Raw genomic sequence first — 27,397 nt, 5'->3', positions numbered from 1 at the left:
CTGTAAAATCATGCGTCTTTTTCTTCAAAGTTTTCTTGGATGATCTAATTAGAAAAGAAATCCTCAACGGTGACTTCGTAATGTTATTTTCAGCAGTTAAATATGTAGTCTGATTCAGTGTGAGTTAAAATGACCAAAAAACCCTGACAAACACACATTATGAAGGTTACAATTTTGCCATCATTCATCCAGATTAACTGTAAGGTCTGTATGTTACAGTAGAAAGCACCTTGTTGTTGTGATTTGGCACTGTAAGCCTAAACTGAATTCATGTGACGGATTGTCATTTAAATACAGTTTACCCAGCCTTTAAGTTAAAATAAACAGCATACATTAAAGCTTCTCTAAGGTCCTACACTAAAGTAAATTCCTTCAATGTTAAAGTGGTAAACTGTTATTTCATCTTTGGATCCAGTTTGCATCTGCACATGAGCTCATCTCTCTTTTTTGTAAATAAAAGCTGATTTGAATGTGGGAAGGCGGGACAAAGGTTAAAATGGCATCCAGACACACATAACATGACACATTTGGTGACTCTACAAACTGTGCTATAAAATGTTTTATCTTAGCATGCACTTTATATTGCGACCCTGACAGAAAGACTGCAGACTTTTGTTTGTGGGTACACAGTTTTATATGCACCTGGCCCCGGTGAGCCACAAAGATTTACAAAACAGGTTCAATTAAAAAACTACAAACATTTAAGACTTTCTTGGGAAATCCATGCCTGACCTGTGTACAGGGTAGCTTTAGATCACATATTATATGGTGGTTTTGTAAGAAAAGAAAATACTACCAAAAAAGTGTTTTGATGTTTTGATGATGCAAGTTGTTTTTTGTAAAAACTTAATTAAAATTTCTATGTATTTCAGTGCTACAGTGCCTTTATTTACCCTCAGGATTCTTCGAATATGACAAGCTCAGTTCATTAACATGTCAGGATTTGTAATGAAAAGCCGTACAGTACGTGCTGAACTGATATTATTCGTCAAATGAAACTGGACTGTGTGAGTAATCAAATGAGCTGACGATGTCACTATAATATATACATCATAACTAGAATAAAGGTCTTTGGTTTACCTTTAGAATACTGTACAGACTTGACACTGGGTGAGCATGCAGATGGCTACGATATGTCTGGACTTTAGGGTGTAAATTATTTCAAAAACAGATCATTTTGGTCCAACTAGTCTGAATGAAAAGAGGAAACCCAAAGAGACAGGGGGCTTCATACCAGAGTATTCGAACATTTACACAGGACCTTTAGCAGCCACACTACAGACGTCTATGCTTCTGTTGACCTCAAGCAAAAACAAAAAACACTGACATGATGTTTTTGAACGTGCTAATTCTGGGTCTGACCTTGGCCTGACTGCACAGAAAAACCCAGTATCTATCCACAATTCCTGACACTGACTGTAAAAATTTGTTAGTCACTTTGTTTCTTTACTATGGAGCTGCATATTTCCCTCATACAGAAATGATGCTAAAAATAGATTTAACCTTGATGAGAGCTTTTTAATCCTGCACACTTAACCATCCCTATAACTGAGGGAAAATGAATAACGGCTGTATGTGTCAGTGTTCATTATGAAACAGTCATTTGACGTCACAAAGGAGCGCCACTCCACGCAGGATCCAGTATTCTGGAGGAAGGGAGGTTTTCAGGTCTACAGCTGCGATGTAGTTTACGTCTGTCCTGGTGGGCTTCTTGTAGATTGGACAGGAATAGAGGCGGGAGTCTTTTACACCTGCAACACAGAAAAGAAACACGGCATTTGCTGCAGAAAGTGGAAAGAGAAAAATCAAAAATGGCATTTTTCATGAAAACTAATGAGAGAGAGCAGCAGCTGCCAAACTGTGCCTTAATTGTGTTTCTAACTAGAATCATTTCAATTCAATGAAATATTTACATCAGTGCAGAGATGCCACTGGGACACCCAGCTGTGCTCAAAAGAAACATCTGTTTTTATGTAGTTAGGAATCTGCTCAAATTAGATAGCTCGAATTAGGAGAGCACGCTTATTACCCAGTACTCCCTCAGCACCATTTTATAGTTCTTTAGCCAGTCTGCTGCTTGTTTTGCTGTTAGTCTGCCAGTAGAATAGCAACAGCAGTGCTCCTTGCTCATGCATCAGCAGGGAAAAAACTAAAAATAATTTTCTCAGAGCAAACAAACAGGCTTGTTGTGTCTTTACAAATGACACTGTATGTGGACAAGGATGGAACTAATCCCTTTGCATGAGTGAAAATTAAGTAGAGCAGCTTTCCAACCTCTTGTACCTCATGCCTACACATGTGCACGGCACACACACCAAGCACTTGTCTACTGAAGCATCCCTTTAGCAGTCTCCTTTGCACTGACACACTCAAACGTAGCAGGCTGCCTTCGTATGGGAAATGCTGGGAGGGGACGTGGTGTAAACAAACTGCATTATGCGTATCATTGGATCATTAGTTCATTTCCCAGGAAGCCTTGCTCGCAGGCATCCATGGGGGTCTGTGTCTGTCTGAATATACGTTGGCCTTATCCAGAACAAACACTGTGCCACATACTGCTGGTAATCTATTCCCAGACAAAATAAATAACACTTATTCTGCTTGACATTTAAATGTTACATCCAAGGAGTGACTGTGTGGGATGCAAACATTGAGAAGACAGGTAGGATATAAAGCTGCTCCACCAAAAGATTTGTTTTTTTTTATTTCCCCTCCACACTGTTCCTAAATAATATAACTCACCATTATTCTCAGCATACATCCTGATCACCGGCATCATCTCAAAGAGAACTTTGGGTTTGGAGTCAATAAGTTTGCAGTTGCGGCGGTCCCAGCCAGCTCCCTCCAGGTAAAGACCATAGACGTACACTCCCTCTGTGGGCGGCTGGTTGATGTCATCCTTCATCCACTTCGTCACCTCGTTGCACAGCACCATGCGGTCCAGGGCCCAGCCCTTGTTCGCCCGAGTGATCTCCTGCGAGTACATGTGAATGGCACATAAATGACAGAAGTGACATTTTGAAATGGTTTTCCCACATGAAAATCAATTTTGATAAAAGGTCTGTAACAATAGGAACACCAAAATACACTACTGGGAGATAAGTGAACTCCATCACAAGAGTTGTTTTGTGAGATGATGTTGCAAAAGGAAAAAAAAAATAACTCCAGTATGACAAATTAAGTGAAATGTGAGTATTTTATGGCCTCAGTCATTTTATTCTCATTTTCAAGTTTAAAAGAAGAAATCCTTAGTGGGCAAACTTGGGAGAGACAGAGACTGATAACAAATGACAAAGGCAGGCACATACCCATCTCAGATAAAACAAGCTAGCAACTTCAGGCACATTACACAGAATCAGAGAACAATGTAGGTAGTTTGTGATGCCTGTGGGATAATAAAAGTACATCTCCTGAGAAGCTCAGTGGTAGGACTGAGGGCTATATTTGGTATCTATCAGTAGTCAAACAAATCTCTTCTTAGTAAAATACAGAAATCTACATCCTCAATATTTCCTTTGAAGATCCAGGCTCTTCAAAATATTCACTTGGAAGTAGAATCCTTTACTCAGTGCATACTGCAACTCTCAGGTCTACACTTCAGTTCATTTTCACTGTTACTGTATGTAATACGACTCCTGTTTACCACCAAATTCAGTTAAAAACACACTGATTTAAGCCACCAATCAAAGTATATGTTCAGCAAACTATTAGATTCAAACCCCCAAGATAAAAGTTCAGTAGCATGGAGGAATTGTTTACCTTACAATGGTAAATGGCCTGTATTTATATAGTGCTTTTACTGGTCCCTAAGGACCCCAAAGCGCTTTACATATCCAGTCATCCACCCACACATTCACACACTGGTGATGGCAAGCTACATTGTAGCCACAGCCACCCTGGGGCGCACTGACAGAGGCGAGGATGCCGGACACTGGTGCCACCGGGCCCTCTGACCACCACCAGTAGGCAACGGGTGAAGTGTCTTGCCCAAGGACACAACGACCGAGACTGTCCAAGCCGGGGCTCGAACCGGCAACCTTCCGATTACAAGGCGAACACCCAACTCTTGAACCACGATCGCCCCAATCGTGGCTTGTATCATTACAAGAGCAATGATACAAGCTTGAGCCTGTCGTATGTAACTGCACTCAATTATCTTCATATACATAAGCTCTTTAAATATTTGTTGTATTGCTCCTGTCCTGGGGTTTTTACCTTACAATGTGAAGCACCTTGAGGTGACTGTTGTTGTGATTTGGAGCTATATAAATACAATTGAATTGAATTAAACATTACAGCCTTTCAAAACTGATAAATCACTGGATTTGCTAAATAAATTATTTAACATTCAAAATCTCTTCAAGTTGTAGATCCCATCTGCTCTCACTTTTCCAGAAAACTTTAAACATACATTTGCTGTCATGTACTTGTGATGCAAAATTGGAACCACAGATGGCAGGAGTAAAGTACAGGTATAATACAGATGTTGTTCCCCCATAAAACTATTCCCACTTGCTGCCAATCTACCAGTATTGGCCAGATCAGAGCACACAAATGGCACCAATAGATAGAAATGGTCAGAGAGGAAGACTAGGAACGGCAATTTCATACAAAAATTGCCATTTACCATGCTTGTGCCTGCAGAATTCACAACAGGGATAGGATTTAAAGACAAATTCAGCATATTGTCTGAATGCAAAATGAATTTCATGCATTGTAAAAAAAAAAACTACTACTACTTGCAGGTCCCTGTGTATGTGTTTGTGTCTGTGCATGTTTGCATGCGTGTGTAAATGTGGCTGTGTGCCTGCTTCTCCCTCTGCGTGCCATCTGGTCTTTTCCCTTGCTGTGGGTAAATGGTAGGTAGCCTGATGTCGTGTGTACCTGTCTCATGGCTGTCAGGAAGCCCTGCGGGTTGAAGAAACCTGTCATCCAGAAGCAGTTGGGTCTCCCTTCAAAGATCCAGGCCTGGAACTGACGGTTCCGCTCAAGCAGCTCCGTGAACCAGAACCCCAGGGTGCTGGAGGCCCACGATGACTGAAAACAACAAGGAGACAGACAAACAATAACATGAGCAAAAGAGTACAATAAAACGCTGAAACATGTCATCCAGGTGGCTCTGAGAAGAAAAGGGGAGATAAGACATGGATTATGAAACATGGTGTGGGCAAGTGAAAAAAAGAGACTTGACACAATGAAAAAAAAAAAAAATACAACAGAACACAATAGACTGGAGGCAAATGATTCAGAAAAAGGATAAAACTGCAGGTAAAAGAAGTCGGCATTGCAGCCAGGAATCCCATTCCAGTCTGAATTATTCTAACAATGCTGTGTTTGTGAATGCAGCCTGACTGTCAGCTAAATAATTCTAAAAAAAACAAAAAGCCCTAAAAAAAGTCCTAGCTTTTTATTGTTTGCTTTAGTATGGCATCAGAACAAAGTTTCTTATTTCAATTTCTTTAATCACTGAGATGGATTTGTGTGCTGTGTATACAATTATAACAATGAGTACATTAATAAAAAAGGAGCACGAACACGGCCCAAACGACAAACGAGTTAGTTTGGTCTGATAATGACAATGTCCCTTGTAAGAGCATCAATTATCCCGTGTGCTACAACTAAACCTCAAGGACACTAAATAACAAAGCTGATAGCACTAAAATCTGATCTGAGGTATTAATTTGTGCCTCTGGGCCATCTAGTACTCTGTTTTGAATAGTTGTTAGAAGCTTTCACCGGAGATAAAATGATCACCTTTAATAGGACTGTTCGATATAACGATATATATCGGATGAAGATATAAAAACGTCTATAATTTCATTTTATGCTATCGTTTGTTTCGTAGTGTCGCAAAATAAACTGTTTACGGCAATATTTTTTCATCGTTCTGATGGTCACTGTAGTGGCTATATTCATTTCTTAAATTTCTCTCTTTCTCTTATATTTAATATAACCACACTACGACGGACAAGCACTGTTTTTATAGTTGTCGTTAGCAACAACGACGGTAAAACCCTGCGTGTCTGCTTGTTTATTTTCCACATAAACCTTTCACAATAAAGCTCAAGATCCTGTTGAGACTTTTCAAAATAAACTGAATCACGTGAAAGAGTATGCAGAGTGTTTACGGATGAGAAGCAAAAAAGAGCCGTCAGGTGCTAAAAAATAAACCTTAGACTCAAACGTTAGAACAGGCTTTTCCCCGCAGCACGCCGTGTAATAAATACTCACAAAGAAAACGGCGGCCGTTACAACTTATGTCTAAAAATGTATAGTTTCATGCATCGGTTAAAACACTCGACTCCAGGTACACGACGCCCAGCTGGAAACACTTCACGCAAGTTGAGCTGCCCGAGATTCACAGAATTTACAGAAAATGCTACATTCTTTTTACACATACAAATCTTTTTTACACACACACAAATTCTTTTTACACATACAAATCCTGATTTACAAGTACACAACTCATTTACAAGTACAAAATATTTATGACCACAATTTGAGCCCATACATAAACTCACAGTGATTCTCTCAACTGACCTTCTTCCAGCGTGCAGGAATTCGTGCATCGTACATGCAGTCCAAGGCATCCCGCAGGTTCTCACTCATGATGATGGTTCCATCAATAGCCAGCTTCAGGTCTGTCAAGGTGTTTCGGACAAGAACTATGATCCTCTGCATCCGATCGACCTCCTGACGCAGAAAGATGTTCATAGGCTGGAAAGGACCCATCTTCTGAAGACGCTCTCTCACCTGGTTTTATTAAGGCAGAAAAGATTATATCAACAGAGATGTGTAAAAACACACCATCTCATTATGTGGAAATGTACCTGGGATCACTAAAGTTTAAAATCTACTCTGGAAAAACTGTATTTAAAGTGGAGCTTTATGCTGCATTTTTCATGTTCGTAGCTACTACTGTTGTTAGTATTGGTGAATTCATGTTTGCTTCACTGAAAATGAAACAAATATAGGAATGAAGATATTCTGTATTTCTGACGGGCCTTTCTGCTCCACATGCAGGCTGTATTCATTTTAAAACATCTTTTAAAAAAATTTTTTTTTCCTATTTTGGAGGCCTTTATGCGCTGTGTGAAGAGACAGTCACGCAAGCAGCAGTGAAAGCGGCATTCGCGGGGTGTGTTGTGAGGTGACAGTTTTCCATGATGAGCTTTGCACCTCGCCTCAGAAAAGTCACACTCTCACCTCATTTTTTTCTTAGCGACAAAAAAAAAAAAAGCGGAGACACAGCCACCAAAATAAAACAAGATCCAGCTGCATTCACACACACTCCTTTCTATTTCTGGTCTTCTTTACACTCTACTGTCAAAAACACTACACCCCACCTCTCCGCCTGCACCAGCCACAAGGAGCACACAGCACACAAGGTGAGTGGAGTGACATTGCACATGTTGCTTTGCACACTTCGCTCTGCAAAGCAAATACACATAGGCTTACTTCAAAAGGTACGTAGTCAGGAGGCAGTTTTTCCAGCATGTCGTCAGCCAGCCTGGACACTACAGATTCTCTGGTTTCTCCTCCGCCTGATGAGCTGTCTTTTGGCTGAATGCTGAGGATGGTATCCAGTACGTCCTTAGCCAGTTTACTCTGAAAAGTTATGTCTGCGTTTGGGTGCAGCCCAAACACCTCAGGAGTGTCGTAGGCTGGGAGACCCTGAGAAAGAGGAACAGTGATGGTTAGCAAGGTTGGTTGCATCACTGAGACAAATCTATTCAGACAGGGAATGTCCATGGTGCATTCTCTTTACTTTCACAGTAAGCACTGTGAAAGCATCCCATGGAGCATCTTTTCATTCCTGCAATAGCGGAAACCTATCCTATACAATATGGAACGGTTGAACTACTACCTGCTTTTTGGTTTAATTTTGTTTTTCTCTGGTTTTCAAACTGCTACTTCATTGGACTGCAGTTTGTGTCACTGCTAAGCTCATTGTTGGCTAAGTTGGAGGAACAAAAAGCAAGCATCTCCACTGGAACACGTGGAGTTACCAGCTGCTTCTTTTCACCCGTTAAAATGACTGTGGGGGGTGTGACACAGAGGGGATTCATACTAGTTCTAGTAAAAGGCCGTTGGCCAGCTACTATAAAGTGAGTGCAGTGAAAAGATCACCCACAAGCTTCCCACAAACACAGCTAAATGTATTCACTGGGCACATTAAAGAGTCACTACTCTGTGGTGATGGTTAGCTCTGCTTTCTGTGTTGCTGCATGTGAACATGGACAATGACGACAAGAAACTTGACAAGTTTAAAATCCTTTCTTTGTCTTTTTGTCAACAAATGTGTATGTGCTGAAATTTTTCTATCAGTCCTTCACAAAGAGAGGACAGACTGTCTATTCTCTCCAACTCGTAGCTGACTGCTGGCTCTTCTTCCCCACGCACTGCTCCGTTTGTACTGGTGCATCATCAGGAGTGGAAAGGCTCTGTCCCATCATTTTTCCCTCAAAGACACCACAGATGATTTTACCAGCGAATGCCATCACAGATAAAATGGATGAAACAATGTATTTGATAAGGAAATACCAATTTGGAAAAGTAAATGAATTAAAAGTGCTGATTAATAAATACATTTACATGTCTTGGTGACTGCAGCTGGAACCTTGGCAAAAAGTGTATGTGTGTGTGTGGAATGCTAGCTACCAGCATTCATAATATAATAGTTACAATAGCAACAGTAACCAGGGGGGTGGGGCTTAAATGACAGAACAAAGACAGGCTACCATGATGTCACATGCCAGGCCACCATGATGTCACATGCCAGGCCACTATGATGTCACATGCCAGGCCATAAAAATCTATAAATAGGGGTGCCTCGACACACAGTTGTAGAATTCCCTTGCAGTGTTTACAGATATTCGATAAAAGCGCTTATAACCTTCTCCCAAAGTAGAGTACTCTTCCTCCACCCAAACCTAAAATGTATATTTCTAAATACAGGGAAGCAATTGTATTAGAAAATAAATCTAAAATGAACACAGGACCATGGTGCCAAGAACAGTTAAGGCCCCATCTCATCGCGAAATGTGCCCACAGAGGCCAGAAGGCGAAAAACCTGAACACACATTCAGGAAAAAACCAGAACACACAGGCATGAAGAAAGTCATGGCTCAACCTGCTTGTGTGGATACACGCAAAGGGGACAAGCAGCTCCTTGAGAAATCTGGACTTGTCCCCTTTTATTTACAGAAAAACGATTACGGAATCGTTCCAGGCTACCTGCGTAGAAGAAAGGCAGAGAAAGAAAAGGCTAAGCAGGACAATGATGCCTGGTTAACAAAACAACAGGAAACAGTTAAACCACTGGCCGAACAGGAGAAACAAAACATTCTCCAGGGCCTAAAGAGGAGGTTTGATGAGCTAAACTTTGAATATCAATCCCTCCCTTTTACTATCTCCCCTTCACAGCACAAAAAATACAATTACAAAATGTTTCTCGAAGAGGCAATGAGTCAAGTTGAAAAAGACATTGCCCTTTTTGAGGAACATAAATACATTTACGTAGGCAGGGAAGATGCATCTGACGAACAACAGTTACAGCGGACTCCACTGCCACCCATTAGACCGAAAAAGACAAAGTTGACACCCGCTCCTCAAGTCACACAACCAACGAAAAAGGAAACTTTCTCGACCGACAACCTACCACCTTTTCGTAGGATGTGTGTTCCACCTATATCCAGAAGTGGAAAGCAACCTATTCCCACCCAATCAGTTATAATTCCACAACCTAGTCCTGTCCCTCTGCCACCTATTTGTAAAAAAGCTGAATCTACACCCCGACCACCTGTAAGACCTCCAATGAAACGAGGTGTAACACCCATCCTTCCACCCATTTCCACCAAAAAGCTGTAGTGCTGTACCGTTAGAGTAGTTTTTTAACTACCTTACCCCCAACCGGTCTTGACAGAAGCCGCACCATCTGAGCCTGGTTCTGTCGAAGGTTTCTTCTTTTTAAGACAAAGGAGTTTTTCCTTCCCACCGTCGCCCAGTGCTTGCTCAGATGGGATCATTTGATTGTTGGGGTTTTCTTAAACATAAATTGGCCTATTGAAAAAATGTAGTGGTTCTTACTACATTTTATTTTCAATAGACCAATTTATGTTCAAAAAATAATAATTACAGCAGAAAAGAAAGCATGGGAGACATCTGATGCATTTCATTGCTTTTTAAAAAATAATTTATAATTTATCTGGAACAAATAAAAGAAAGTAAAAATAATCTTTTGTGGATTCTTTTTCTTCAATAAGTAGTAGAATAGGCAGTTCTTTATACATAAAGCGTAGTGTTTTGTTAAAAAATAAAGTGGCACAGCAGCACTGTGGTAAAGGCCTGTGTTTTTACCATCAGCGTGACAGCGTTGTGTTGTTTTTAAGTACTGTATAATACTTAAATATGATCAGTTAGACAAAACCAGCTGATGACAAATGTTTTGTCTTGCTTTGTTTTATATTTGGGACAGTTCTTAACCCAGTTTACAGCATGATTTAGCAGATATACATTTGCCCTTCTAAACAGAGAATGTTTCAATTTCACAGGCTTCACCTCAATTCTTTTATCTGCTGAACTAGAACACTTCAAAATGTGTGACAGTACCAGTAGATAACCACATTTCTGCAAGTTTGTTTTTTGCTTGTTCAGCAACTTCAGCAAGTGGTTATTGATGTATCATACTTTCTTCAGTCGTGATGGATTCTGTTTTCAGACAGGGTAAAACATCAGGATGGTGGCTAATACGGAAAGAAAAATGGAGGGTGACAGAAAAACAGAGATAGCTTATACTAGACAGAATGGCCTGCATCCCTTGCTGTGTTCTTTTAATTCTTCAGCAAGGCATTTGATGATGACTATGGGTTCTGGACTTCATGTAAATAATTTTCATCCAAATACTAAAAACAATCCTTATGCAACTTTGTCCAATTCATAACTGGGTACTAAAAGGGCTTCAATTCATGAACAGATGATGCAAGACTTCTGTTTAACATCTTTAATAAAAGCTATGAGTGGAAACTTTCATTTAACATCAAGTCTTGGCAGCATACAGAAGTAAAATATGTAAAAAAAATTGAAATTGCCCAACATTTACAGATTTAATGTGCTATATGTGCATGCCGTTGAATGCATATGTATAGGTTTGTGCATGAGTTTTCTAAGGCTGTGTTGTCATTCTCAATTTAAGAAGCAGCACAAATACAATGGGCCTGTTGAGCCTGACAGCCATAAGCATCCATCATAATGAAACTACCTTTAATGAAACAAGCTCAGGAACTGCCCCTAGACACACACACACCTACAAGTTAAGCACACTAATAACTCATATATATAATCTGTGAAATCTCACATAGAGTGCATTTTGGATGTAACAAGAGCACATCACAAGAAAGCAACAACAAATAAATAAATAAATAAATGACACCCCGCTAAACAATAAATATATCACCAGTGTTGGGACTAACGCGTTATTAAGTAACGCATTACAGTAACTACGTTATTATTGTGGTAACGAGCACGGTAACTAGTTATTATGCCAAAACCAGGAACGCGTTACTCGTTACTGGGATTTAGATAGGCTCGTTATTCGTTACTTCGTGTGGTGGCTATCGCGGAGCTTCCACAGATTCAATAACATTAGCAAGTGGTGGAAGCCAGCAGGTGGATGAGAGAAAGGGAGGCAAGAGAAGAGACCCGAAGCGGCCGCCGGTCCCAGTGTCAGGTGAACTGAACTTCAGGTAAGAAGTTATAACCTGCAGTCCATCTGGGTCAGATATAAACCAAGTTTAGGTGGAGTTTATTTTCGTTATGCTGACTTTTTTGTACTGCGTGCTAGCTAGCATGACGGAGTTTCTATACAGCTGGGTGGGTGCTATGTTACTGATGTTGAACTTTATTTTGTTCATAAGGTTAATTATTAGAGTTGCCAACCGTCCCGTAAAAAACAGAATCGTCTGGTATTCAGAGAAAATGTTACGCGTTTCTTATTGAGGTGAAAAGGAACAGTTTGTCCCGGACTTCAGCTACAATGAAAAAGACAAAGCTGGAGTTATTCTGTGTTTACGCTGCACAGCTGCCTCTTCTTCTCTCATTCTCCCCCCTCCCTCTCCTGTTTCTACTTCAATCATGAAACTGATCAATGATCAGCTGATCGGCTTTTCTCTCTTGTTTATTTATCGCCCACTTTGCGCCAGAAAGAGGAAACCAGCGGATGTCGCGCTAAACAACAGCAGCACGTTTAAGCTTGATCAGCTGTTGTTAGAATTTATTTAATATTAATTTCTAGTATCAGCTGATGTTTGCTGGAGCCACAGCTGTAAACCTGCTGATCATGATATGGTTTGGTTATGTGGTGAGAGGGAAACATGAAGATGAAACCAGGAGATGTCCTTACTGAATCATCAGAGCTGTGATGGAGAAACAGGTTTACCTTTTAGTTAACATGAATGAGTTGAAGGGAAGTTATGAACTGTTTCTGAGAGACAAATAACCCCAGGATCCTTTTCTAAGTAGCTGACAGCTGGTAACTGTGCAGGGGCGGGTCTAGCAAAGTGTTGCCAGGGGGGCATGTAGGGCATTAAAAGGGAAAGGAGGGCACAAGGAAATACTTTCTTATTCTCATTTAAAATGTCTCACTTTTAAAAAAATAATTATCTGAGTCTTGCAACAAACGATTGATAGATTGATGCATATATACCATCAGAACAGTGAACATCACAGTCACAACAGTGTTTATTTTCATTCAAAGGCTTTATGATTTTTCCTATAATGGTGGGCTGGTCTCTAGTCAAAATGCCCGGGACGATTTTTTTGTCCCAGTCCAGCCCTGTATGCAGCTCATCTGCAGTCTGGTGTTACCTACATCTTCCTATTCAGAAGGCAGAATTTCCGAGTTCTGAGTACAATCGAAAGCACCACGACTGCAGTTTTTGTGTTGGATGTAAAAAGCAGGCTAGGATAGAATCAGGCGTGGGATTTCTCTCATGGAAATGTGCACATTTTTCCTTTCTATTGGTAGGTGGCACAGTGCACTTGTGGTAAGTAAGCAAGCTAGAAGAAGAATCTTGCTGGGTATCCAGTTACGGAAGCAACACATTAACAAGAGAATTCTGAGTAAAACCAAAGTTACTTTCCCTAGTAACTAGTTACTCTGAAAGTAACGAGTAACTTGAAGTAACTGAGTTACTTTTGATAGAAGTAACTAGTAATGTAACTAAGTTACTCATTTAAAGTAACTTACCCAACACTGTATATCACAGAACTTAACTTTGAGTGAGAAAAAAAGAGAAATAGTCTGGAAACAGATGAATTTTCAGTCACTGACACAGTGGGAGTTCTGGCAGACACGTTGCACTAAGAAATGTCTTATTTTTAGAGACTGACCTGAATGTATGTTAGATACTGGTCAACACTGGAGCACTTTGGGATGCTGTAGCCCTTGTAGAAGCTAAATGCAGGTGCAAACATTTCCTCACTGAACCACACCTTGGCAAAGGTGTTGAGGAGGCGCTTGTCATAGTCGTCGGTCACACGACCACCGTATTGAATCTCTCCAATCATGTATCGAACTGTGTTCCAGGACACACCCTAAGGAGATGATAAAACAGTGATAAAGGATGACAAAAAAATTGTTCATGAATGTGCAATATAATTTGTGAGCAGACTGAATACATACACAGTCAGAAAGCTCTAAAACTCCCAGCAGATGGCTGTTGTTGATAAGTATTTACAATATCCTTTCTTTAAATCTCAACCCTTTTAACATATTTTTTATGGTCAAGAGTCCTAATCACACAGAATAATAAGCATTACTCTACCTACCTTCTTAATATCCATGTCATCAAGGTGGTTTTGAACAAACTGAACAGTGGCATTAAAATCAGCCTGGTTGAACTCATAGGGAATATTCCATCCCAGGGGGCCATATTTCCTTCTCTCCTGAACTGTGCTGTGAAGAAAGGCTACTGCATACAGCATCGGCCTCCACTGCGCCATGTTACTGACATCCAAAAGGTCCTGGTTTATACCTGGTCAGGGACATGCAGGTCAAAAAGATGTACTGCATGCCCAAAAGGAGGCTAAGTGTAACATCTACAGAAATGTATTGAAATAATCCATAACTGAATAAAGTCAGTTACTTCTAAAACCAAGCATTGCACAAACATGCACACACAGATTTCCTTTTTAGCGAACAGTTAGGATTTGTTGCGTAAATGTGGGAGAAAAGATAGTGAACTGAATATGTCAGTCAAAATAATACCTTCTTTCTGATATAATACCAAACTGCAATTACTAATCGAAATCAGAATTCAAGCTGTAGATATGATCTCAATTCCCCTCCAGGAACCATGTCATCTGAGCCAGGAAAAGACAGCTGGTTTCTACATTTTAAAGATTCTTTTCTTTCTTCACCCTTGTTTTGGACCAAAACACAGACTAGATAACTCAGACTTGTTTAAAATTTTACTAACCTTGGGTAACATGGGTAAAAAACAAAATCCGGAATACAATAAATATAGCATCAAACAGGTGTTTCTCCCACATTTCCATCTTTTTATTCACTTACTTATTCCTATCATGGATATCACGAAGTAGAGGTGTTTTGTATATCTGCATCTCCAAATGTACACATCAATATTGGAATATATTTCATTCTCTTAGGTCCTCTTTCTTTATCACATAGATAAATTGGATCTATTAAACTGGCTAGTATTTCTGGACTTCTTTAATGTGAGCTTAAGTGAGCCAAACCTACCGCCATATGTCCTCTTAAGCCCTGCCTTGAGGCCCTGTGGTGGTTCATTGGTGAACTTGATGGACATCTGGAGAAGTGTGATGGGAAAGTGTCTGTGGACCTCAGTGGTCATCCAAAGGCGGAAGCTGTCGTTGACAAAGTCTGTCTCTGTCACAGTGTCCATGAGCTCATCCATGAAGTCCAAACCCAGGTGGCAATTCTGGAGTAAGGCCCAGCCACCCTGGGGACAAACACAGTAGTATGCCTGTCATCCATGACGAAGACTATAAATGAGGAGTTCAAGAAAACCCTAAATAATTTCTATAAATTCCAAACCACATTTTTAGAGACAGAACATCTGTATTGCTAAAACAGCAGTAATATCTCACCACTCACATTAGCCATAGTTTGCTGCAGAAGCTTGCGTGCGTGGACCTCTTGTCCTTGACCCATGGATACATAACGGGTCTCGATTTTCAGCTTCTTCCCGAGTGCTATAATGGAGTCAGTTGGATCTGAGCCCATTGAAAGGAAGCAGATGAGAGGTGTTCGTGGGTCCGACTCCTCCCACATCTTCTCTAAATCAAGAATCACCCCTTCAGTGTATTTCTCCCCTACTGCATCCATTATGTATTTACGGGCCTAAAGGAAAGAATATGATGCAAAGCAGATGTAATTTTTTAAATGCTTTGTAATGCAAAGAGTTGAGCAAAGTAGTCCAATAGTATATATTGGAATAAATTTACTTTCTAGAAAGCTGAGAACTGAGATAATTCTTCAAAGCATTTTCTTTACTGGCTAACTCTTTTTACCCTTAAGGCTAGGGCAACTGTGGACTGGACTGTGAGTTTAACAAAATAAATTGGACTCCAGGCTTGTCTTCAGTGGGCCAGAAAGTTATCCATCAGTAAAACTGAATATCTTTTAGCCACTGTAAATATTCAGGCACAGCAGGCTGGAGGGTGAAAGCTGTATAACAACAAGTTACACAAGCTGCTTCTTATCTCAAGAAGAGCTTTGACCAAGCAGCTTTCAGTGAAGATTAAGAGATTATACATTCTTGTTTTGTGGTCCGTGTCTCATTTATGTAGCTGTATTTTTAAGTCAGGAGGTATCGCTTCCCAAGCTTTAAGCCATTAACTCTCAGATTAGCAACTTTAAGCCTTTTCTCTTTCTTTGGTGGTAATTATTCATTTTAATTGCAGTCTACAGTATACTATTGAAAATGCACTATGATAGAAATGAGAAAAGTAGATTTACATTGCCTGTTCTACTTGTTGTGTTGTATATTATAAAGTAGGCAAAAGCATGACCAAAAAACAGACCAGACAACCAATGTTTGGCTTTCTAATTAAAGAAAATGGATTGGGTGACCCTTAGCCATCCTATGCTGCTATAGGCTGGTTAGACTCTTCTGATGCTTTTAAAGTTTACACTGCGATATTCATACTGTTAATATTTCCCTTCTCACTCCTGTAGTTTATGTTTTGTCCTTGGTCTCTCTATGTTCTCCTTTTCTCTCTCCTCTTTACCCCTCACCAGTCGCAGTAGATGGCCTCCCTTTCTGAACCTAAACCAGCTTCTGCCAAGGACCCGATCATTAATTCTGGAGCACCGTCACCAAAGGCTTGTTCACAGGGGAACTTATAACAGTTATTACAATATTAATGTTCCAAGGAACTTTTTGTTTTGAATTGGCATTATATAAAGAAAACTGAATTTAATCATTGTATCTGTCCTCTATAGCCATGCATAAACATGTCTCTCCTTACCTGTGCGATGGTCCTGTCAGGACACCAGCAGCGTATGAGGAGCAGCCGTCTAAAACAGTCAAGAGACTGGTCATAGGAGTTTGGGACTACTTCCTCCTCTGGGGCCTCCTTGTCAAACCAAGCCTTCCACTGTTTCTCGTTACGACTTATCTGTAAGAAGACTTATCTGTGACAAAAAGCTCTGACGTGGGAAACAAATATAAAACAGGGCAAAACTTTAACTGCATTACAGCACATCATAATCTGCAGAAAAGATAAAAGACTACTGTGAACACTTCAAACATATTTAGACACAGTGATCTTCAAAGTGGCCAACAAAAGAAAGCTAATAAGTAACAACAAAAAAAGACAAAAGAAGGATGAAATGTACCCTGTTTGACTATGTGCACTCCCTCGCTCTCTCTCTGTGTCTCGTCTCCCTTAACTGTTTCCGTGTCCCCCTCGTTGTCTCCTCCCGTTTTCTCCCTGGTCCGTCTCATCTCCCTGAATTTTCTTTCCTCCCAGCTCCCGTGTCAAGTTGTGTGACTTGGTCTCTGTCTTAGTGATTCCTGGTTTACTTTGATAGTCTTCTGTCTGGTGTGCATCATGTTCAGTTTTGTGTCCCCGTGTCTCGTTAGTTAGATCACGTTCGGCTGGGTCCCCTCCAGTAGTTTGTTCCCTCGTTTGCCCTGGTGTGTATTTATGTCTGCGTCTCCCTCTGTCCTGCGTCGTGATCTCCCTCATTTCCCCGCTGTGTGCTCTGCCTGCCTGTGTAGTTCATGTGTATTCCCAGTTTAATAAGTTTTGTATTCCTGGCGTCCAGCAATACAGCTGTTCTGAGTGTGAGTCTGCATTTCTGTCCTATCCTGCCTGCTTCACACAGCAATTCATGACAATATAGCTGAGGTCTCATGCATGGAAGAAGTCTTATTTATGGCACTTCATTTTATAACGAGCACAGACAGACACAACATGTAACACGTGACCTAACTAGATGATTATGCAATAACAGGAGGCCATGAATTGACACTGCTGTAAACACCATGTGCTTCCAAGATGCGATCTGCATGTGTGATAGCACAAAATATGCCAACAGATTGTGCTAATATTGTTATGTTTATCACAACGAAGCACAAAGGAAACTAGACTAGCAGAAGTGGCATGGCAGTGGCATGGCAATAACCTTTTAACTGTATAACAGTGGATACAGCTCATCAATATAGCTTTAAACTCTCACATACTTTAGGATCAAATTTAGAAAAAAAAAATTGAGGATATACCCAAGACAGTTTAGCAGTCAGTCATAAGGTAACACGTACATAGTGGAGGGACCAATTATTTGATCCCCTGCTGAATTTGTAAGTTTCACTTCCAATGAAATGAAAAACAGTCTCTATTTTTAATGGTTGTTTCATTTCAATTTAGAAAGACAGAACATCAACCAAAAATCCAGAAGAAACACAGTACATAAAAGTTAGAAATTGATTCACCTATCATTGTGAGAAATAAGTATTTGATCCCCAAGCAAAACATGACTTAGTTCTTAGATGCCCTTTTTGGCAGCCCAAATTACTTTCTACAGTTCAATCCACAAGATCATTTCTGAAGCAGCAGTAATTGTACTGTGCCCCGTTCTAATGCCAGACTGAAATTCACTTAACACATTAACAAGTAAAGACTGTTTTTGCTCCAAATTTATCGGAGATTCGATCATTTGAGACTGAGGGCAAGTGTTACTCTTCTAAAGGCTCACTTTTACATAACAGGTGAAATAGGCAGTTTTCCATTTTTTTTCTTGGAACAAAAACATAAAGGAAGCAAAAATTCAGTTTAATCCAATTCAATTTGATTTTAATTAAGGTTTATTTTTATTGCTAACTGTAGGCTTTATAAAAAAGGAACGTTTTATTTATCTTAAAACAGAGGAAGTGGATAATTTTTTGAAATAAGATGGTTGCAATATGGTCTATAATTAGATGAGACACTTAGATCAAGCAAGGAATTTAAGAAGTAATTTAATGACAGAAACCTTAAAAGCCTGTGTTATGTATCCTGTTAATAGTGACAAATAAATTATAATTAAAATTGTAGTATCACCCTGGCTACAGCGATGAAAAGAAAGTGTGTGCAAAGTGAAGACGTAGAAGAAGATAACTGAACATTTTCAAACATCATCACTAAATGCTTGACTAAACCTCAAAACTTCTGTTGAATAACTTAAACTTCTGAATAACATCGAAAGTCAGACCTGTCCTCACAATAATACTGCAAGAAAACTAGCCCATTCGCTTATACCATTGGTGTGTATCTTATGAAGAAATACTCAAAGCCAACTTCAATGTCACTTTGCTAAAAGCAGAACAGTTAGAAAGTCCACCACTTCCTCCTTGTCTTTTTTTTTCACCACCTCTCTAATCCAGAGCGTTTCACTTTAATTTGCTACACAGCTACAACATCCAGGGGGACCTCAACCAGTCCAGCTTCAGTCCAGGGCTAATCCAATAACATCTAGCAAAAACGTTCCCCACCTGTGGGTGGATGTTGTTCTTGGAAAACTGCTTATTTAGGCCCAAATTTTAAACTATCACTATTGCAAAAACTTCAGGCACCGACACATATGGTGGTCAAGTCAGAATCATAAATCACCTTAAACACGCATGTTTTTATCTTTAGTAACAACAGCAATGCCATGGATAACTGTGTGTAATCGAACAAAATTAGAAAAGATTAGGCAGGTTTCCTAATAAAGCTGTATTAACAACATCTTAACAACTAGTTTCTTTAAGAAATCAAGTCACTTCAAAGGGATAAAGCAAGCCCTGCTTCTAAATCTCAATAAAAATGTACCTTTAAAATATTGCTCATATTTAGGCATGTGTGTAATCTTGAAAAAGAGTATGCCCTTTAATGACTACTTACAAAAAGCTACCTGCTGCTACTTAACATTAAACTGAGAGTTGCTTATGTTTGTCTATTAGCCCTGAAAGCATTAAAGTATTTTAGGGGTTTAGTGCTTTGTTTTATCAGTAATTACTGTTAATTACTCTTCAGCAGAGTGTGTTACAATTTTAAGACCTGCATCTGAAATGCTAATCCAACTATCCCTGTGATTCATGCTTAAAAAAACCAAATGTCTATTTCCAAGTGCGCACACACACACACACACACACACACACACACACACACACACACACACACACACACACACACACACACACACACACAACTTTCACATTTTAGTATGGACATTGAATTGACATAATGCTTTCCCTAACTCTAACCATCAGAAATGAAAGCTTAATTCTAAATCTAACCATAACCTAATTGTAACTCTAAAACCACATTCTGAGCCTCAAAAATGCCTTCAAATTCATTAGGACACACAAGTGACTGTCCTCACAAAGATATTCAAACAAGTACACACACACACACACACACAGTTTGTGTATGCACACATGCTCAGCCAAAAGTATTTGACTGGAAGTTTCTCCAACTAAGCTCATTTCACAGAGCACTGAGTTTTGACTCCACGGGGACCACAGTGCTGTCATTCATCCACAAGGGTGTGTGTATTTAAGTGTGAGTGACAGTCCATCATGATGAGTGTGTGTCTATGTACAAGAGGGAAATGAAGTGAGCCATGATGAGACTGATATTGACATGCTTACTAGAGCAAAGAAGAGCTGTGAAAAGTATTTAATAAGCACCTTGAGACAACTGCTGTGTATGTGAGTGTGTGAGTGTGCAGGTGTGTATGTGATAGATTAGAACTGCTATCTGAAGACTTAAAAGATAAAAGTCCAAGTGGGTAGATTTTCTGTAGGCTAAAGGACACTATCATACAGCTGTCAAGGCATGTCTAAATTGATCAAGTGTATGTTGTACCTGATCCAGTATATCAGCGAACTGCCAAAGTTTGCTGAGCTCTACAAGATTTAGCCAGGTCATGTCAAGGATCCATTTAGCTGGTTTCTGGGGGCAAGCCTTCAGATCCAAGGATGCACCTCCTGAATAATATGAACATGAACAATTACAGATATAGACACCTGCAAGTATAACTGGAGGATCCAATGTAAAAAATTCATTTTTAAACTCCCAAAATACATAACAAATGTAAAAATGTAAACCCAATCTTCAAAAACACAGAAAAAGTCATCAGAATTGTAATTTGTTGTTTATCAGGCCGGAGCTGACAGATGGTGAAGCTGCGTGCGTGCACCAGACTGTGGCTGTTCTGGTTCTGCCAGTTGCCATTGCTGGGTTTTATCCCCACAGTGAGGAGCACTCCATATCATATTCAGTGAACTGCTACAGTGTCAATATGTTCAAATTGTGCATAGTTTCTGTCATGAGGTTTAAAACCTGTCTACTCCTTGAAATAAACAATAAATATGGTTAAAGAAAAGAATAACAAACAGCAGAAACAGATGGCAATTTTAACAAACCTTCAGGCTGTTTTGATGTGAATGATAGCTTTACAGAAACCCTTGTATTTTCATTTTTATTTCAAAATGGCGTTTTAAAATAAATCTTAAGAAAAAGTAGGGGAAAACAGTTTTTGTCCAGATGAATATGTTTCAGAAAATCTGTCTGTTCATTCTAACAAGCTGTAAGAAATATCATAATCATGTTTACAACCATGTGATCGATCAAACAGGAAGTAGTGTTGTTAGCTAAATGATCTATTCGTTAGCTGTAGAATCTTTGGTTCTGGACAATTTGTCAGTCAGCACAGCACTGGCAGCCTTCATGCACTATGTTTCTCAGTACTCAGTGATCCCGCCCTGTAACTTTACATGGTCTAACACTTTGTAGTTTAGCTGATGGTGGAATATCTAGGAGTGAAGAAATTTCCCAAACTGACTTGTTGCAACGGTGGGATGTTGTTAAATTCTTAGTACCGGTACTAAGAATCTTTGTCAATACAAGCCATGTTTTTTCATAGCTCAGAGCAGATGTGTTGAAACTCATAATTTTGGGTCTTAGCATTTTTATCTTTTATTTGTTTTCCTCTGTTACTGAATAGATTTCATTTGGCGTATTTTAGTAGATCATAGAAATATTGTTGCATTGTTTGATGTTATTTCATGTAACGAAAATTCTATTCTTTATATTTGTAATATGCAGTTAAATACCTAATAAATAAAGAATACTTATGCACATCTAAATGCCAGTAATCAACATGAGTTATGACCCCACTGAAACGTTCCAAATATTCAAACTAACCCATGGTTGCATGTTCTCACAAAAACAACAATTTACCCGTACAAACAAAACCTTCAGTGTTTGCATCTGCCTCTTACCTTTGATGAGTGTGAGGAACTCCTCGTGTTTGACCTTGTTGCTCTGCATGTCTATCTTCAGCGTCATCAGCAAAGTGAAAAGAAACTTGTGGTCCTCATACAGGCCCCGTGCTGCGTACTTATAAACTTCAAAGGTCATGAACTCTATGATGTTGGCGATCCGTTTACTTGTGATAGGGCTTTTAGAAGACCTTTTCAGGGAAATAAACAGGTCTTCTAAATAACATAGCAACTTGAAGATTCTGTTGCTATGTCATAAAATTATACTTGCCAGTAGTAAGAGTGAGAACTTCTCTAAAATCAAATATAAACTACTAGTAATGATTGCACAACTTCATGAAGTAATAACTTGCAGGTTTTTACATTAGAAAGGTATGGTGGTTTAAATGCACAATAGTTCCTTGATTTGAAGTTTGCAAAGACTTTCCAATATACATATAAACACACAACAAATTACTATGGGCAAACCAATTCATTAAAGGAAGCAGGAAATGGTAAATATCAGCGTATCCTCACCTGGCCAGAGAAAGGTCAAAAAGTCCCAGGAACTGTCTAAGAGACGTCTGATACATGACATTCACCATACTCATCTCTGTAATCAGGAAGTACAGGATGCTGCCCCTGGTGGCCACTGGAATCACACAGGGAAACACAAAAGCACAAACTCCAACAAAACAAGCAATATCGTTCATGAGGACATTTTTAAACAGGTTTTTGAAAGAATGTTCTGTTAACTGTAGCCTGTATTTTTTAAATTAAAATCAATATGTCTCACATTTGTGTAACTGAAGGCTGACTGACACTTTGCAGGCTTACTTAGAAAAACACACAAAAAAAGAGGGAACTTTGTTTTTAAATCATTTTCACTTACCTGGCCGGTACTCCTCTCTGGCTGCGTTGATCTGGATCTCAGTCTCTGCGGCAATCTGTAACTTCTGAGTGACTTCTTCAGCCGTACACTTCGTGTTGCTAAGGACAAGAATCAGACTCTCATCATCAACCAAGGAACCCTAAAAAACACACAAACAAATTTTTTTTTTAAAAACGATTATTTTTCACAATTTATCTCTTATAAAGCAAAAGAGAAAAAGAAAAAGAAGGCTGCAAACTATTTCTAGTTTTAATTAAAAAACGAGAATGCACAAAACTTGGCCCCAACCTCACCCATGCAAACAAATAAAACATTTTCTCACTGGTGGCAGTGTAGTTAACCATTTCTAAAAAGAACATTTCTGACACATTGCGGTTTCTTGCCTGTGTGCTCGTCAGTCGGTAGAGAAGACTGTCTTCTAGTTCCTTCATCTTTCTCTTGTTAGATGTCACATCTTCCAAGAGGTCTGTCCTCTCCTTCTCCAATTCCTGGTGTCATAAAAGCAAAGAAAACACAACCACATGAGCAGATATAGCTGCAGGATGGTGCTAGAGAAAGCTTGTCATTAAAATCAAAGGTCTTTGATTCTGCATTGCTCTGATGAGTTGATTCTGTCTGTGGCTTTAGACTCTTCTCCGGTGCCTGTCTATCATGGTGGCCTCTGGTAGCTGTCTATATTATTCTTACTAATATCTGCAGCCGCGTGAAGGTCAAGAAGCTGAGATTTTGGCAAAAAAATTAATAAATACCTTATCTAAATGAATAGATGAGCAGAATCCTTATGAAGAACAAAAACGCCCCTAGAGGAGAGATAGCCTCAGGGTGATGATAAGACCTGTAAAGCTATGTTGTTGCCCTTTTCTCCGTAGTCCTAAGTAAGCCCCAGCAAATGACTCCAGCTTACCTCTTCTAAGTGTCCAAAAGTGTTATTTCTGCACTGGGGAAAGCAGGTCTTATCAAAATTTACACCACAGTCTTGCCTGCTGGGAGCATAAATTTGACCAGCATGCTAAATCCTTTTTGGAGTATGAGAGACAATAATTGTGATATTTTGTTTTGAGAGTGCGAGAGATTAAACTAAAACAAAATTTGTCTTGTTATCTAAGTCAAATTTAATGGTGGCTCATAAGTAGGCCGACTATCCACATCCCATTAAACTGACTGCCTTTAAGCAGGTATAAAAAAAAACAGTCACCACTTCTAAGTGGCAGGTGTGTTTTAAATCAATTATATTGCTATTTTGATTGTAGATTACAAGCATATTTTCCTAAGAACTGCTGTGTTGGACACTATCACAGCAGGTTGTTATCAATGATAAATGCTCTTTACATATAATATAATATAATATAATATAATATAATATAATATAATATAATATAATATAATATAATATAATATAATATGAATACACAAATATTTATGAAAATGCTTTTTTTTTTTTGACATTTCCTATAATTTTACTTTTACTATGAGAATTATTATGGTGAAGACAGCAGGCTGGTTTGAAACCAGTGGGTCTGAGAGGACAGAATTAGTATTCATACCCTTTCTATTACTGCATATGAATGATTTCAACAGCTTACAAAGACAGATGTAAGTCATACTGGAGCTGAAAGCTGTGTGTAGAATTGAAGTTTGACTGAAAGTAAAAAGAAACGATTCAACAGTGATGTTGGGTTTGTGAAAACTGCACAAATTGTAAAGACAAGAAGCAGGGCTTACAGCTGAGGTAGTAGTTTTAGCTCTTATTTGATTAAATCCAAATTTAGTACACAGATACAGTAACAAGCCTCTTCCCATCTGGAATAAATCTTTCATTTCATGACCAGCTATCAGCAGAGGGAAAATTGCTTTTCTGTAACAGGACCAGCCTTTTCAGAGTGACAATCAATGAGTCCTGCATTTGGTGCATTTATAATTCACTAATCTATTCCCCAGTGAGACTGACGTCACTTGTCTGTGTCTTTGTGCGTATGCTTGGTACCGATACACGTGAGCACTATTTCTGGGTTACTTTTATTCCCCACTCACACTGTGTTTGACCAAAGCAGGGCGGTTGCAATTGTTTGTATTCAAATGGCGTTCTGATGTCACAGTACAGAGAAAATGAGACTGGGAAAGATGTAGAGAGTCTGCATTTAAATGTTGTTCAAGATTTATTTCAGCTTCTACAAGGATGCACATAAGCAGTATTAATGCAGGGGTACAGTCTAATAGTACATTATGCTAACCTAATTTAAATATGTTCCTTAATTATGTATCGTCTGGCTTTAGTGGCTACCATTTTGAGTATTTGTATACCTGCTTTTCAGTGAGGATGACTCTGCCCAGCAGCTGGTCCTCCAGTCCTCTCATGGTGACAGTGAAGTCAATGATGGAGGTGCGAGCACTTATTTCAGGAGTGTAAGCCGGGTTAGGCAGCTTGGTGGTCATATACAACCTGAAGCCCTTCATCACATCCACTTCTTTGTCACCAAGCTTCACCTGCAAGAGGGTGTATGTGTGTCTTACAAATAACATAATAAAGAGCTCAGAGTTGGAATTACTGGTTGGAGTTCTGGTTTTCCATTGGACATTAATCTGGCTGTATTTGGATGCTAAAAGTTCATATTTTTAGCATCCAAAAGTGCAGAATTAATTTAGAGTGTTCTCATTTGTGTTTTCAGGAAATTGGAATTGTTCAAATCTTTATTAGCAACACAGAAAAGACATTTGCGCACAATATAAATGTTTTTTTCTCCAAAAGTGCAAACCATTTTTTCCATTAAAAACATATGTCCTGTTGTACCCAGAGTCTACTTCCAAAGCTTAATTTGGGGTCGTCATTTAGGCTAATGAAACCAAAACCACTCCAACTGTGATCTGCAATTTTCCCAACTACAATTATCTTCAACATTACATAAAATTGAAGCTGCAATAGAGTCAAAATTGGTGCATTTCGCATCTCAGGAACAGGAAGCACTCTGCAAAAGTATGCTGCAATTTCAGCCTTCATCCTGTAAAATCATTTGATTTTTTTATTTTTGTTTTTTTACTAACATGCCCCCAAACACCCACAACTCACGCAACAGCATCAGGTAGCTCCAGTTTGTTTATTTCGCCCCCCAAAAAATAATATTCATTCAAATCAACCCACATCCCATCTGCACTGGCTCAATGCTCCACAGCCTGAACTCCTTTGCATTAGAATGTGAGCTAATACAGGATACCGAATGCACTTTGTGTACTGTATTTAATTTTATGTTACTTTAACAACTGATTGAGTTTCATTTATGTGGTGAATTTAACTTGTTTGGCATCAACAAAAATGATGGAAATAAAAAAGAAAAGGAAGTTTCATTATGCAACAGAAGTCTGTTAAAGTATCGACACTTGCCCTTGTTCTAAGTGGTAACATATTGAATGTTTGTTTCCCTGAGTATGTCTTAAAATTTTATATTTTATTGTATTTTTTGTTAATGTAGCTTTCAAAACTGTCTGAACACCCAAAGCAGAGTCAAGAGAACCAACTGTGCCTTTTTGACAAGATCTAATGATGCCGACCTTCTATAAAAAACAGCAAAATAAAGGAGGAAATAGTACAGCGTACACTGCACAGTGTAAACCCTTTTCCCAGACTTACCAAGTACATTTTAATCTGTCTCAAAAGAATTAATATGATCTAGGAAATGTGGTCTGGCTGCCAATGATACTCATACTTAAAACTCTCTCCTAGTCGACACTACCTGTGCAGTGTCAGCGAGAGAGCTTGTTTTTCTCTGTCTGAGCTAATCAAGCCCTATCAGTCCAGGTGTGACAGCTGGCGTGCCAAGGAGAAGCTGGCAAAGTCCCATCATACTGACCACTAGTCTTTGAACATGCCTGCCAATTTCATACCCTTCTAACTAAAAGTAAAATCTAACACATGGATCTAAGTAGGATTATTTCGTTCTGTGTTGTTACCTTGTAAGTGGAGCCGGTTTTGATGAAGTTTTTCTCAAGTATGTTGTCAAGCGCAGGGTCCAACTCCTCCCCCACATCCTCAATCAAAAGGGGTCGACCAAGAGACAAACTGTCCTCTAGGTGGTTCTTGAAGTACTTGTGATTCAGTGAGGTGATCTGAGATCAGACAAGAAAACACATTTTAAAATGGTAATTGTCTGATTTCAATGTGCAGTTTGGATGACCACCACCACAGAGCCTGATATTGTCCTGAGGATATGAAATAAATGGGCTAAATGTGAGAAGATTTTACAAAACAGACAAAAATACTGATTTTACTGTACGATACAATAACCTTCCTATGTGACCACAGCAGCAATAATATTTGTCTCCAACAGGAGTAGGAGACACATGTGTGGTTTCCTCACTTTTCCTTCAAAGCTACAAAGGTCAGCCTCTATGTGCGGATTCTGACTGTTCAAGCTAACAAAGAATTGCTTTTCAAGTGAGCCATTTTTAGAAAAAAATAAATAAACTTTTTCTAATGATGTGACCTGAAGAAAGGGTTGAAACCTACCGCTGGAGGAAATGTGTCTCCAGGATGCTCATAATGGGATTTCAGAATGCATTCACTCGGCTTAGAGATTGCCCCTAACAGGGTCAGCGACTTTTGCTTAGCTTATTATGTCTGCAGAATTGGTGGTAGTTTTTTTGCGGGGGGTTTTGACATTGTGCTCTGTATACTGGATAGCAGGAAGGACCAAGGGCATTAAAGAATTTAGGACCACAGTTACTAACAAGCAATGATGAT

At 39.2% G+C, this 27,397-nt stretch overlaps 2 protein-coding genes across 2 annotated transcripts in view; one reads left to right on the top strand and one right to left on the bottom strand.

Annotated features, from left to right (window-relative positions):
* Positions 1-67: 67 nt before the first annotated feature.
* The window catches only part of dnah5 (dynein, axonemal, heavy chain 5), an 88,430-nt gene continuing 61,100 nt past the window's right edge, over positions 68-27,397 (bottom strand). Inside the window, exons 71-87 of the mRNA XM_042226304.1 lie at positions 26,608-26,763; positions 24,967-25,149; positions 23,049-23,153; positions 22,666-22,804; positions 22,311-22,425; positions 21,795-21,985; positions 20,377-20,498; positions 16,513-16,662; positions 15,137-15,382; positions 14,762-14,981; positions 13,828-14,033; positions 13,390-13,593; positions 7,459-7,674; positions 6,541-6,753; positions 4,885-5,037; positions 2,743-2,974; positions 68-1,751 (exon numbers count right to left, since the gene is read on the bottom strand). Coding sequence (XP_042082238.1) covers positions 1,600-1,751; positions 2,743-2,974; positions 4,885-5,037; positions 6,541-6,753; positions 7,459-7,674; positions 13,390-13,593; positions 13,828-14,033; positions 14,762-14,981; positions 15,137-15,382; positions 16,513-16,662; positions 20,377-20,498; positions 21,795-21,985; positions 22,311-22,425; positions 22,666-22,804; positions 23,049-23,153; positions 24,967-25,149; positions 26,608-26,763 — 3,003 coding nt within the window. The 3' untranslated portion in view covers positions 68-1,599. The remainder of the gene's footprint in view (positions 1,752-2,742; positions 2,975-4,884; positions 5,038-6,540; positions 6,754-7,458; positions 7,675-13,389; positions 13,594-13,827; positions 14,034-14,761; positions 14,982-15,136; positions 15,383-16,512; positions 16,663-20,376; positions 20,499-21,794; positions 21,986-22,310; positions 22,426-22,665; positions 22,805-23,048; positions 23,154-24,966; positions 25,150-26,607; positions 26,764-27,397) is intronic.
* LOC121815411 lies at positions 8,861-10,236 on the top strand. Its single transcript, XM_042226306.1, has one exon. It carries the CDS (start codon positions 9,004-9,006, stop codon positions 9,868-9,870), a length of 867 nt encoding a protein of 288 aa, XP_042082240.1. The 5' UTR covers positions 8,861-9,003; the 3' UTR covers positions 9,871-10,236.

Source organism: Haplochromis burtoni, unplaced genomic scaffold (genome assembly GCF_018398535.1).
Source record: "Haplochromis burtoni strain Fernald_Lab_line unplaced genomic scaffold, NCSU_Asbu1 Contig_206, whole genome shotgun sequence".
Lineage (NCBI taxonomy): Eukaryota > Metazoa > Chordata > Actinopteri > Cichliformes > Cichlidae > Haplochromis > Haplochromis burtoni.
This window is presented reverse-complemented; position numbering and strand designations above follow the sequence as displayed.

Bases quoted from the DNA above. Each gene is read 5' to 3' on its own strand.
- LOC121815411 (XM_042226306.1), top strand. From the start codon at position 9,004: ATGGTGCCAAGAACAGTTAAGGCCCCATCTCATCGCGAAATGTGCCCA.